The 12644-nt window shown below is 46.3% G+C and overlaps 1 protein-coding gene across 3 annotated transcripts in view; it reads right to left on the bottom strand.

Annotated features, from left to right (window-relative positions):
* TMEM131 (transmembrane protein 131) overlaps nt 1–12644 on the bottom strand; it is a 255812-nt gene that overhangs the window by 118088 nt on the left and 125080 nt on the right. For all 3 annotated transcript variants that reach the window (XM_040425124.1, XM_040425125.1, XM_040425126.1), the window contains exon 4: nt 420–488. In XM_040425124.1, coding sequence (XP_040281058.1) covers nt 420–488 — 69 coding nt within the window. The remainder of the gene's footprint in view (nt 1–419; nt 489–12644) is intronic.

Raw genomic sequence — 12644 nt, 5'->3', positions numbered from 1 at the left:
ACAATGACAGCAGATGGCATGTCCACGGAGGTGGCATCACACAGCATGGACTAGCGCTGGGGTGTTGGGGTGCAGTTAACAAAGCTGCCATGTGTCTGGTCATCTGTGTAGAAAGTGCTGCTCGCAGCTTTGCTTTGTCATGCTCTTTTAGCTTTATCAGCTCAAACACAAGGCAAATAAAAAGAACACACAATTCGATGTACTGACTAGATACAAGTCCATTGATTTAAAAAAAAGTCACCCATCCAGATCTAATCAATAAACATCCGCACTACGTAAAAACCATAATAGCACGGAATAAGTCACCAAGTGATGTAATACTGTGTAAGGACTTATGTGAAAGCAGCTGAGCTAGCACACAACCAGCCATAACACAAGCTGGAAATCATTAGAAATAAGGAGAAGTCCCGTGTACTTACTGTTCGTGGAAGTCCAACATTGGAGGTTCGAACCGTATTGGCCTACAGTTGCCTCTGTGCAAGGACACGCTGTGGAAAAAGAGAAAAGTCCATAAAAAAAGGCACATTGGATAGTGCATGTTGTCAGCGGGGAGGACTGGAGCACTTGCAAGTTCCTCTCACAATGAAATGCCCAAAGGACTACACTAGGTACGGCTCAAGAAGGGGGAACCTGACAAACTAGTTTGGTTAGAGCACAAGAAATGCTGCAGCTACGGGACCAAACCACTTGTGTTTATAGAAACCACATAGTCCTGGCTTCTAGTCATATTTGTATCTATTCATGGTGTCCGTGGGTCATTCTTCTGACAGACACAAATAATGTTATGACAAAGGGAGGCTTGCCATACAAGAGCAAAACAAATGTGCAAATTTCCTATGGGTGGGTACTAGAGGAGATGTAATGTAAAAACCAAAGATTGCTAAAAATGTAATGTTGTAGGAGTAATAGAGAAGATCAATTACGTTATAGCCATTCAGTAATATTAGCCTTGAAAATGTAATGTTAAAAACATACAGGACAAGAAAATATTATTGAAAACAGATGATTTCCACGAAAACGATTGAAATGATGGGTAAAATTTAACTACTAACAATCACTTGCTAGTAGGGTTGCAACAAGTACTCGATTAAATCGAGTAATTCGACACAGAAAAATCTTCTATGCAAATTTTTTGCATCGCGGATTCGTTTGTGCCACGTCACTACGGGGCGGGATTGAAGCGCTTGCTATTATTCCCGCTCTGTGGTCTCCAGCTGGCCCGCAATGCACTTGGAATATTCACCTTTCCAGCAGGGGGCCTCCGGACACTCCACAGCACGTCCACTGTCCCGAGCTGCACTGACCTCCTGACGTACGCACGCTGTAACCAGACGCGCTGTGTGACGTCCGGCCCAGAGCAGTGCAGAACGATTGAGTGTCGGCGGCATCCCTGCTGGAAACGTAAGCTGGCGACACCGAGGGGGTGGGTGCACGACTATGGCCGGGCACCCAGAGTCTACAGCGTCATAGCAACCAATGATGCTGTGCACTCTGGGTGTCAGGAGGAGGGGCAGGAGGGCACAAGGGGAGCAGAGACAATGGCACAAGGGGAAGGGGGGGAGAGAGCCGATGGCACAAGGGGGGGGGGGGAGGCGATGGCACAAGAAGGGGGGGGAGAGGCGATGGCACAAGGGGGGGAGAGGCGATGGCACAAGGGGGGGAGAGGCGATGGCACAAGGGGGGGGGGGGGCGATGGCACAAGGGGGGGGGGAGAGGCGATGGCACAAGGGGGGGGGGAGAGGCGATGGCACAAGGGGGGGGGGGAGAGGCGATGGCACAAGGGGGGGGGGGGCGATGGCACAAGGGGGGGGAGAGGCGATGGCACAAGGGGGGGAGAGGCGATGGCACAAGGGGGGAGAGGCGATGGCACAAGGGGGGGAGAGGCGATGGCACAAGGGGGGGAGAGGCGATGGCACAAGGGGGGGAGAGGCGATGGCACAAGGGGGGGAGAGGCGATGGCACAAGGGGGGGAGAGGCGATGGCACAAGGGGGGGAGAGGCGATGGCACAAGGGGGGGAGAGGCGATGGCACAAGGGGGGGAGAGGCGATGGCACAAGGGGGGGAGAGGCGATGGCACAAGGGGGGGAGAGGCGATGGCACAAGGGGGGAGAGGCGATGGCACAAGGGGGGAGAGGCGATGGCACAAGGGGGGAGAGGCGATGGCACAAGGGGGGAGAGGCGATGGCACAAGGGGGGAGAGGCGATGGCACAAGGGGGGAGAGGCGATGGCACAAGGGGGGAGAGGCGATGGCACAAGGGGCGAGAGACGCAAGATGTGCCGATAATCAGGTGAGTATTCAGGTTGTTGTTTTTTTACTAATGTAAGGGGGCAAAATGTGGGCATTAGTACTGTGAGGTACACAATATAGACATTACTACTGTGAGGGGACACAATGTGGGCTGACTACAGTAAAAGGGGGCACAATGTGAACAGTACCATGAGGGGGCACAATGTGGATTTTATATTACTACTGTGAGGGGACACAATGTGGGCTAACTACAGTGAAAGGGGCACAATGTGAACAGTACTGTGAGGGGGCACAATGGGGATATTACTACTGTGAAGGGGTCCAATGTGGACAGAAGTACTGTGAGGGAACAAAATGTGGGCATAACTACTGTGAGGGGAACAATTTAGACATTACTACTATGAGAAGGCACAATGTGGACATTACCACTGTGTGGGGGCACAATGTGGACATTACTACAGTGAGGGGGGCACAATGTAAGAATAACTAATGTGTGATAGCACAAGTTTACCATTTGGATGGCTAGGTCTTACAGGCCAGCACAGCGCCCCCTTCTGGGGATTTCACATGGGCAGTTACTATGCCCTGTTTATGTGGTTATTCTGTTTGCTTTATCATCACAACCACCCTGTTCTGGTTCCAGGAGAAATCACAACACACCAGCGAAACCCTGGATGCGGTAGCACCAGCTGGTTCTTTCATTTATCGCAAGGTGTATTGGTACCGCTGTGTAACCCATGATAGATTTCATCAGGTGTACATATTGGGGGTCATTTAAAAAGACCTGCTTTTTACACCGATCTCTGTTCCTCCATTGCAATGCTGGAGCATCAGCCTAGGACTGGTTGTTGCTGTTTTAGAAAGAGGCTGCCATGTACTACATGATGTATGATTTGCATTTTTACATTAGTCATGTCATGACTCCTATATCTGGAAAAGATTCACCCAGGCCTGCTTTACTAGTTACACCTTTCCAGTACCAAGCAGGAGCCATCTCAGATTCAGTTCTGCATAGAATTATGCAGTGCTGCAGATTTTTGCCTTAACGTGCAAATCTCCCTTTTTATCCTATGGGTGCTCAATTACATACAGACTATTTTATTTTATTTTTTTAACAATGGAACTCTATGGTATCCTCTATATGGCATCCGTCAGACAAAAAATATCCTTATATTTATCTCCATGGTTGTGTAAACGAAAGCAGGGGATTTAGAAACCCATTAACACCAAGACTGAGCTTCCAGCGTTAAATATGTAAAATTCATCTGTGCAGAATTGCAGTCCTACTGTACAAATGAATTGGAGGCTCACTTTCAAAAGAGTTCTTAAATATCAAAAGTTCCAATATTTTAGATGACTCATCAAGTATAGACATGCAAAAGGAGGGCGAAGCGAAAAGGTCTTCAGTTTTATGGTGTAATTGGTGTACTGGCCGGGCACAGGTGTTTTCCTATTAGCGGCATCATGTTACATAATCGCTGCAGTAATTGACGTTGTACCGATGAGGACATGCAACAGCATCCAATTAGGGATCAACTCTGCCGTTGCTAAATGTTTAATGAGATCTGTTGTGCACAAATCCTGTCTGCATTTCTCTCTGTCTCAGGTCTTTATGTTCCAGTAACGCCTTATTCAGTGAATATACAGTCTTTGTACCTTTATACTAGTAACTACCGTACCTCGTTTCACAAAGACCACATGGCCTCAGCACTAAATTATCTTTCACTGATCTTATGAATGCAACACAGGCAAGATAACAAGGAAGCGGAGATAAGCTCGGAGTGGAAAACATTTGGGCAGCTCTGAACTTGCTGATAGAATGAAATCAAACTAAGGGCTCATGCATACGACCGTACTTATTTTGCGGTCCGCAAAAAACGGATGACATCCGTGTGCATTCCGTATTTTGCGGAACGGAACAGATGGCCATTTATAGAACAGTACTGTCCTTGTCCGTAATGCGGAAAATAATAGGACATGTTCTATTTTTTTGCGGAATGGAAATACGGACATACGGAAACGGAATGCACACGGAGTAACTTTTTTTTTTTTGCGGACCCATTGAAGTGAATGGTTCCGCATACGGGCCACAAAAAAAATAAGTTTGCGTACATGAGCCCAACACGCAAGGAACAGCGAAAACATTCTAGAATTGCTAATAATTATACAGCATTGTCAGCTACTGTATTCATTATCGCAGGCTTGTCAGTAGGATATATTTTCCAACCACTAATGTATCACACGTTTCAAGAGTTCCAAGAACTAGCACTGGATAATCGGAAAATAAAATGGAAATCTCCCTGTAGAGCACAAAGTGTGCAAAACGTGAGGAGAAGGAATGTATTCTTCAAGATTTTACAAAGAATATAGGTCCTGTCACATTGATTACAGCAAAATAATGTTTTGTCTAAATTTATTGGGTAGTCTGGGGTAATAAGGCAAGAAAGAGGACTTTCAAGCAATCTCACAGTGAAAGGTCTCAATCTGTCCCCTGCATAGTGACAAAACCAGACCTCAGCCGGACAGTAGAATCTCAGCTACAAAAGGAAACCGGATAGCAGCTCTAGATGCTCTCTAGCCTGAGATACCGCAGGCTAAGGGGGTGTTACATATACAGTAGGTGCATCTCTCATCTAAGTCTATGGGAAGAGCAGGGGGGCCGCAGTAGATGTGTTGGCAGCGTGCAGGGAGAGGAGAAGTAGGATCTGAATTCCATGCCAGTATGACATCAGAGGTCCCAAGGAGTTAAAAGGGTTTTTAGAGATTTAAAGGGTTATTCCCATTTCAAACATTGGGGCATATCGCTAGGATATGCCCCCGATGCTTTACAGGTGTGGGTCCAACCTCTGGGACCCACACTATGCTTACAACAGAGCCTTCAAAGACCTGGAGGGTGCACCATGCAGGCGTGGCCACCGTCCATTTATTCCAATGAGAGCTCCGAAAATTGCCTAGCACTGGCTGATTAACTGATTGACTGATTAACCCAGCAACCGCTACACAGCAATCTCAGGCACATGCCAAGGGAGGCCCAGGAGAAACTGCCATGTAGCCCCTGCCTTACATCAGATATAATCCCACACTAAATAGAATCTCTGCTGCCAGTTCACTTTTATTATATGCAGCTTTTCATGTGGTGGAAAAATAATCCATATTCTCTAACTACCCGTCTCTCAAAATATCCGATGCCATGCCTGCATTATTAGTCATTTTAGGTGGAGAACAGTTACTAATCAGAAGATGCATTTGCCAATGTTAACACTCCTGGCTGTACCGCCATTACAGGCTGGATAAGAAAATAATTGCAAATGTCTTATGACCCAGAGTCAACAAACAAAATCTCTTGGCAAACGACATATGCAGAAGATTCAAGGAATGGATACAAGGAGCAGCCAAGGAGTTTGTTTGCACTAGGGCAGTGAAGCAGAGAACAGGATTAGGTTTCCATATTACATTAGGTAATGATCAGATGATGGCTGAACATCAGCCAGGTAGGAGGCCGGAGATGCCTACACCTGTGCCTGCATGTCATACATCTCTGTCTGTGTACACGAGCTACTAGGAAAGCAACTCAAATCTCATTGAAGGTCAGGCCATTAATCTGGCATGAGTTTATAGAAATGCCTCTTCCCGATAATTGCCGGAGGTCACCTGATGAACACGCAAACGCTCGTTATGGGGTGATCCTGTCACCAAAAATCTGCATTTCTGTGCAGCAGATGTAGCTGTCTAAACAGTGATCTGCTGCGCAGGAACAATGATTTTCTAGGGGGACAGCGGATGTTAATGCAGCCCTCAGTCCACGTAAAAGGGTCCTAAGAATGCTGCAGAATGAATCATAAAAATTATTCAATGGCGATCCCCATCTGGGGAAAAAAAAAAAAGCTCTGGGAGGCCACACAAACTCTTTAACCACCTCCGGACCGCCTAACGCAGATTCGCGTTCCGGAGGTGGCAGCGCTGCGCACAATCACGCATATACGCGTCATCTCGCGAGACGCGAGATTTCGCTCCAAGCCGGCCCGCGCATGCGCATCGCGGGCCGGCAAAAGTTAAAGAAGAAGTTCGTCACCAGCCTGCCAGCAACGATCATTGGCTGGCAGGCTGGCGATTTTCAAAAAATCCAATCACAAGTCATACAACAGATCATATTAGTAAATATGATCTGTTATATGGCTTCTCTGCTCCTCTGCTGGTCCTTTTCGTCGGTTGGATCCAGCAGAGGAGCAGACTGAACTGTGAGTACACCAAACACTACACCTTAGCCCCAGATCACCCCCCTGCACCCCAATTAACCCTTTGATCACCCCTTTGATCGCCCCTGTCAATCACTAGTGAAAGGAAAAAAAGTGATCAGTGTAAACTGTCACTTTTTTTTCACTAGTATTGGCTGTTAGGTTTTAGGGATAGTTTAGGCCCCTTGGTTAGGTAGTTAGCGTCAGTTAGCGCCCAGCCCACCGCAGTCACTTTTATTCGCTGATTAGCGTATCGCTAATCAGCATTTGTACTTTTATAGTATCTGTAAGTGATCAAAACTGATCACGGTCAGATCTATAATAGTATTAGTGTCACCTTAGCTCGCCCTCCACCCAAAACGCAGTGTTTGCCCGATCAGGCCTGATCGGTCGCCCACACGTGCGTTCACCCACGCCCGCCCCACCGCAGTGACAAAAATATATTTTTTTTTGATCACTGCACATTCATTTTACACGCACTGCGGCGATAAAAAAATCAGTTTTGATATTTTTTATCAACCGCAGCGGCCTCCGGTACTTCACTAGCCTCCCCTTTGTAAGACAGGCTTGCTTTTTTTCTTGGGTAGTCTCAGGGAATACCCCTAAATTTAGTAGTCCAAAATGTCAAACAGGGGGTATTCTTCTGAAGAGGCCTACAGGATTCTGACCCAGTCGGATGAGGAGTGGGAACCCTCATCTGACGAATCTAGCGGGTCAGAATATGAACCTGTAGAAAGCAGTGGCTCTCTGACCCAAAGTTCGGACGAGGAGGTTGAGGTCCCTGGCAGCACCAGGCGTACCCGGCCCCGTGTCGCTAGACCACAGGTTATGCAGGATCCGCTTCAAGAGCAGCAGAGTGGGGCTGTCGCTGTCGGATCACGTGGTGAGGCATACACCAGCAGCGCAGCCCTCCCTGGACCTAGTACCAGCACTGCCGTACAACATGGTGACGTGGCGAGCACCAGAAGGGCAGTTGAAGCTGGTACGGTGGCACGTGCAGTAGTTACCCCGTCGCAGCCACCGCACAGACAGGCCCGTAGAGCCCCTAGAATCCCTGAGGTGCTGGCAAACCCTGATTGGCAGTCACCAACTTCAGCCGCACCAGTAGTTCCCCCTTTCACCGCCCAGTCTGAAGTTCGGGTTGAGACGGCTCAAATCGGTTCGGCCCTGGGATTTTTTGAGCTGTTCTTGACTGCGGAGCTCTTGGACTTAGTCGTGGCAGAGACAAACCGGTATGCCACACAATTTATATCCGCCAACCCGGGAAGCTTTTATGCCCAGCCTTTCCGGTGGAAACCAGTCCAAGTTTCCGAACTTAAAATTTTTTTGGGCCTTCTCCTCAACATAGGCCTGACAAAAAAGCATGAATTGCGGTCATATTGGTCCACGAACCCGATTCATCACATGCCCATGTTCTCTGCTGCTATGTCCAGGGCACGATTTGAGGCCATCCTCCGTTTCCTGCATTTTAGCGACAACACCACCTCCCGTCCCAGATGCCACCCAGCTTTTGACCGGCTCCACAAAATTCGGCTCCTCATAGACCATTTCAACCCGAAATTTGCAGATTTGTATACCCCCGAGCAAAACATCTGCGTAGACGAGTCCCTAATACATTTTACCGGGCGATTTGGCTTCAAACAATACATCCCAAGCAAGCGTGCCCGGTATGGGGTCAAATTGTATAAGCTCTGTGAAAGGGCCACAGGCTATACCCACAAATTTCGGATCAATGAGGGAAAAGATCAGACCCTGGAGCCGGTCGGTTGCCCTGACTACCTGGGGAGCAGTGGGAAGACAGTCTGGGACTTGGTGTCACCCTTATTCGGCAAAGGGTACCATCTTTATGTGGACAATTTTTACACAAGTGTGGCCTTCTTTAGGCATTTGTTTCTAGAACGGATTTGCGCCTGTGGCACCGCGCGAACTAGTCGCGTGGGCTTCCCCCAACGGCTTGTAACCACCCGTCTTGCAAGGGGGGAGAGGGCTGCCTTGTGTAACGAAGAACTGCTCGCGGTGAAATGGAGAGACAAGCGTGACGTTTACATGCTCTCCTCCATTCACGCAGACACGACAATCCAAATTGAGCGAGCAACCCGTGTCATTGAAAAGCCCCTCTGTGTCCACGACTATAATGCGCTCATGGGAGGGGTGGACTTCAATGACCAGATGTTGTCTCCGTATTTAGTTTCCCGCAGAACCAGACGCTGGTATAAGAAGGTGTCTGTATATTTAATTCAATTGGCGCTGTATAATAGTTTTGTTCTCTACAGTAAGGCTGGGAGAACAGGATCCTTCCTCAAATTCCAGGAAGAGATCATCGAGAACCTCCTATATCCAGGAGGTTCCGTGGCCCCATCCACCAGTGTAGTTAGCCGTCTACACGAGCGACATTTCCTCAGTGTCGTTCCTGGTACCTCAACCCAACCGTCACCCCGAAAAAGATGTCGTGTCTGTAGCAGGGGTGGAATAAGGCGTGACACCCGCTATTTCTGTCCTGACTGTCCTGACCACCCTGCCCTATGCTTTGGTGAGTGTTTCCGGAAGTACCACACACAGGTACACCTAGCATAGGGATTGCATCTCACAGGACAGGCACACAGGGCTATTAGGGCCCTTTTACTCACAGCTGCTGCAAACCTCTCCTTTCACCTGGGATAAAGTGCATAACGTACTTTGCCACATCTTTGGGCGATTTGCGCTTTGCACATTGTCCCATGGGGAAGGAGAGGTTTGTTCTATAAAGGTAAAAAAAACTAAACAAAAAAAAAATTACCGGTAAGTAAAAAAGTTTAAAAAGTTAAAAAAAAGTTAATATGTTCTGTTCTAAAGTTATTGCGTTGCGGCCTGGTTTTTTCTTTTTTGTTTTGTTTTTTTTACCTTCCAGGTGGACCAACCGATCGACTAGCTGCAGCACTGATGTGCATTCGGACAGAAGCATTGCGCTGCTGTCAGATTACACGCAAGTCGGTGTATGCGGCGCTGCAAGACGAGATTTCTCCTCTGCAGTAAAAGATACGTTTGCCGAGGCATATGAGCTGAGGAGGTGGCGGTGTTCATATACTTTGGCAAACACTTTGTATATATAAAAAAAAAAATCCCGGCAATGATTTATTCATCCACATCGATTGATGTGAATGGAGAAATCTGGTTTGCCAGGGCATACGAGCTAAGTGGGTATGGATGTTGGGCGGAGCTCCTATGTCCTTTTTCTTTTTTTGGCAGAGATTTTTTCATCCACATTGATCGATGCGAATGAAGAAATCTGTGCCGTTCATTTTTTTCTTTCAGCCCAGAGGCTGAACGGAAAAAAAAAATCTTATTACCTGTATGCTCAATATAAGGAGAATAGCAGAAACTCCTAATGCTGGGCATACATGTAATGATTGCGGAGACCCTCAAATGCCAGGGCAGTACAAACACCCCACAAATAACACCATTTTGGAAAGAAGACACCCCAAGGTATTCGCTGAGGGGCATATTGAGTCCATGAAAGATTGAAATTTTTGTCCCAAGTTAGCGGAAAGGGAGACTTTGTGAGAACAAAATCAAAAAAATCAATTTCCGCTAACTTGTGCCAAAAATTTTTTTTTCTATGAACTCGCCATGCCCCTCATTGAATACCTTGGGGTGTCTTCTTTCCAAAATGGGGTCACATGTGCGGTATTTATACTGCCCTGGCATTTTAGGGGCCCCAAAGCGTGAGAAGAAGTCTGGTATCCAAATGTCTAAAAATGCCCTCCTAAAAGGAATTTGGGCACCTTTGCCCACCTAGGCTGCAAAAAAGTGTCACACATGTGGTATCTCCGTATTCAGGAGAAGTTGGGGAATATGTTTTGGGGTGTCATTTTACATATACCCATGCTGGGCGAGATAAATATCTTGGTCAAATGCCAACTTTGTATAAAAGAATGGGAAAAGTTGTCTTTTGCCAAGATATTTCTCTCACCCAGCATGGGTATATGTAAAATGACACCACAAAACACATTCCCCAACTTCTCCTGAATACGGCGATACCACATGTGTGACTTTTTTGCAGCCTAGGTGGGCAAAGGGGCCCACATTCCAAAGAGCACCTTTCGGATTTCACAGGTCATTTACCTACTTACCACACATTAGGGCCCCTGGAAAATGCCAGGGCAGTATAACTACCCCACAAGTGACCCCATTTTGGAAAGAAGACACCCCAAGGTATTCCGTGAGGGGCATGGCAAGTTCCTAGAATTTTTTATTTTTTGTCACAAGTTAGTGGAAAATGGTGATTTTTTATTTTTTTTCATACAAAGTCTCATATTCCACTAACTTGTGACAAAAAATAAAAACTTCCATGAACTCACTATGCCCATCAGCGAATACCTTGGGGTCTCTTCTTTCCAAAATGGGGTCACTTGTGGGGTAGTTATACTGCCCTGGCATTCTAGGGGCCCAAATGTGTGGTAAGGAGTTTGAAATCAAATTCTGTAAAAAATGGCCTGTGAAATCCAAAAGGTGCTCTTTGGAATATGGGCCCCTTTGCCCACCTAGGCTGCAAAAAAGTGTCACACATCTGGTATCTCTGTATTCAGGAGAAGTTGAGGAATGTGTTTTGGGGTGTCTTTTTACATATACCCATGCTGGGTGAGATAAATATCTTGGTCAAATGCCAACTTTGTATAAAAAAATGGGAAAAGTTGTCTTTTGCCAAGATATTTCTCTCACCCAGCATGGGTATATGTAAAATGACACCCCAAAACACATTCCCCAACTTCTCCTGAGTACGGAGATACCAGATGTGTGACACTTTTTTGCAGCCTAGGTGGGCAAAGGGGCCCATATTACAAAGAGCACCTTTCGGATTTCACTGGTCAGTTTTTACAGAATTTGATTTCAAACTCCTTACCACACATTTGGGCCCCTAGAATGCCAGGGCAGTATAACTACCCCACAAGTGACCACATTTTGGAAAGAAGAGACCCCAAGGTATTTCCTGATGGGCATAGTGAGTTCATAGAACTTTTTATTTTTTGTCACAAGTTAGTGGAATATGAGACTTTGTAAGAAAAAAAAATAAAAAAAATATCATTTTCCGCTAACTTGTGACAAAAAATAAAAAGTTCTAAGAACTCACTATGCCCATCAGCGAATACCTTAGGGTGTGTACTTTCCGAAATGGGGTCATTTGTGGGGTGTTTGTACTGTCTGGGCATTGTAGAACCTCAGGAAACATGACAGGTGCTCAGAAAGTCAGAGCTGCTTCAAAAAGCGGAAATTCACATTTTTGTACCATAGTTTGTAAACGCTATAACTTTTACCCAAACCATTTTTTTTTTTACCCAAACATTTTTTTTTTTATCAAAGACATGTAGAACAATAAATTTAGAGCAAAATTTATATATGGATCTCGTTTTTTTTTTTGCAAAATTTTACAACTGAAAGTGAAAAATGTCATTTTTTTGCAAAAAAATCTTTACATTTCGATTAATAACAAAAAAAAGTAAAAATGTCAGCAGCAATGAAATACCACCAAATGAAAGCTCTATTAGTGAGAAGAAAAGGAGGTAAAATTCATTTGGGTGGTAAGTTGCATGACCGAGCAATAAACGGTGAAAGTAGTGTAGGTCAGAAGTGTAAAAAGTGGCCTGGTCTTTCAGGGTGTTTAAGCACTGGGGGCTGAGGAGGTTAATGGGAGGCGGGACTGCCATTGATGCCGCCATGGTTCACTGTTAGGACCCGTCCTTTCTTGGCGTGGTCATAAACCACAGACTCCCAACTAAAAGCAATGAGAGGTGATTACAAGATGGCCGCTCCATGGCTTTTTGGTGAAACAACCACACCAAATTCAACCTGTGAAAAACTGTGTGTGGATGGGCCCTAAGGGCTCAAGCTACACCTAGGTTTTTTTTAATCACATTACAAAAAAAATCTCTGAACTCGCCGTCTATAGGGAATGCATTGAATTGCTTGAAAACCACTTCAACATTGCGGCAGCCAAGTCATCAGCTTGAGCGGTTTAATTGCTAGAGATTAAAGGGTTATTCCCATCTCAGACAATGGGGGCATATCACTAGGGGTCTGCACCTATCTCGTAAACGCAGCCGGCAAAGTGGTGGCCAGCAGTGACGACGTGTGCTGCCACTACCAAGCCTTCCTTTTGGCCCGCCAAAAATAGCCGAGTGGCACT

The sequence above is a fragment of the Bufo bufo genome, chromosome 3, assembly GCF_905171765.1.
Source record: "Bufo bufo chromosome 3, aBufBuf1.1, whole genome shotgun sequence".
Lineage (NCBI taxonomy): Eukaryota > Metazoa > Chordata > Amphibia > Anura > Bufonidae > Bufo > Bufo bufo.
Note: the sequence above shows the minus strand (reverse complement) of the source record. Positions and strands in the feature narration are given on the sequence as shown.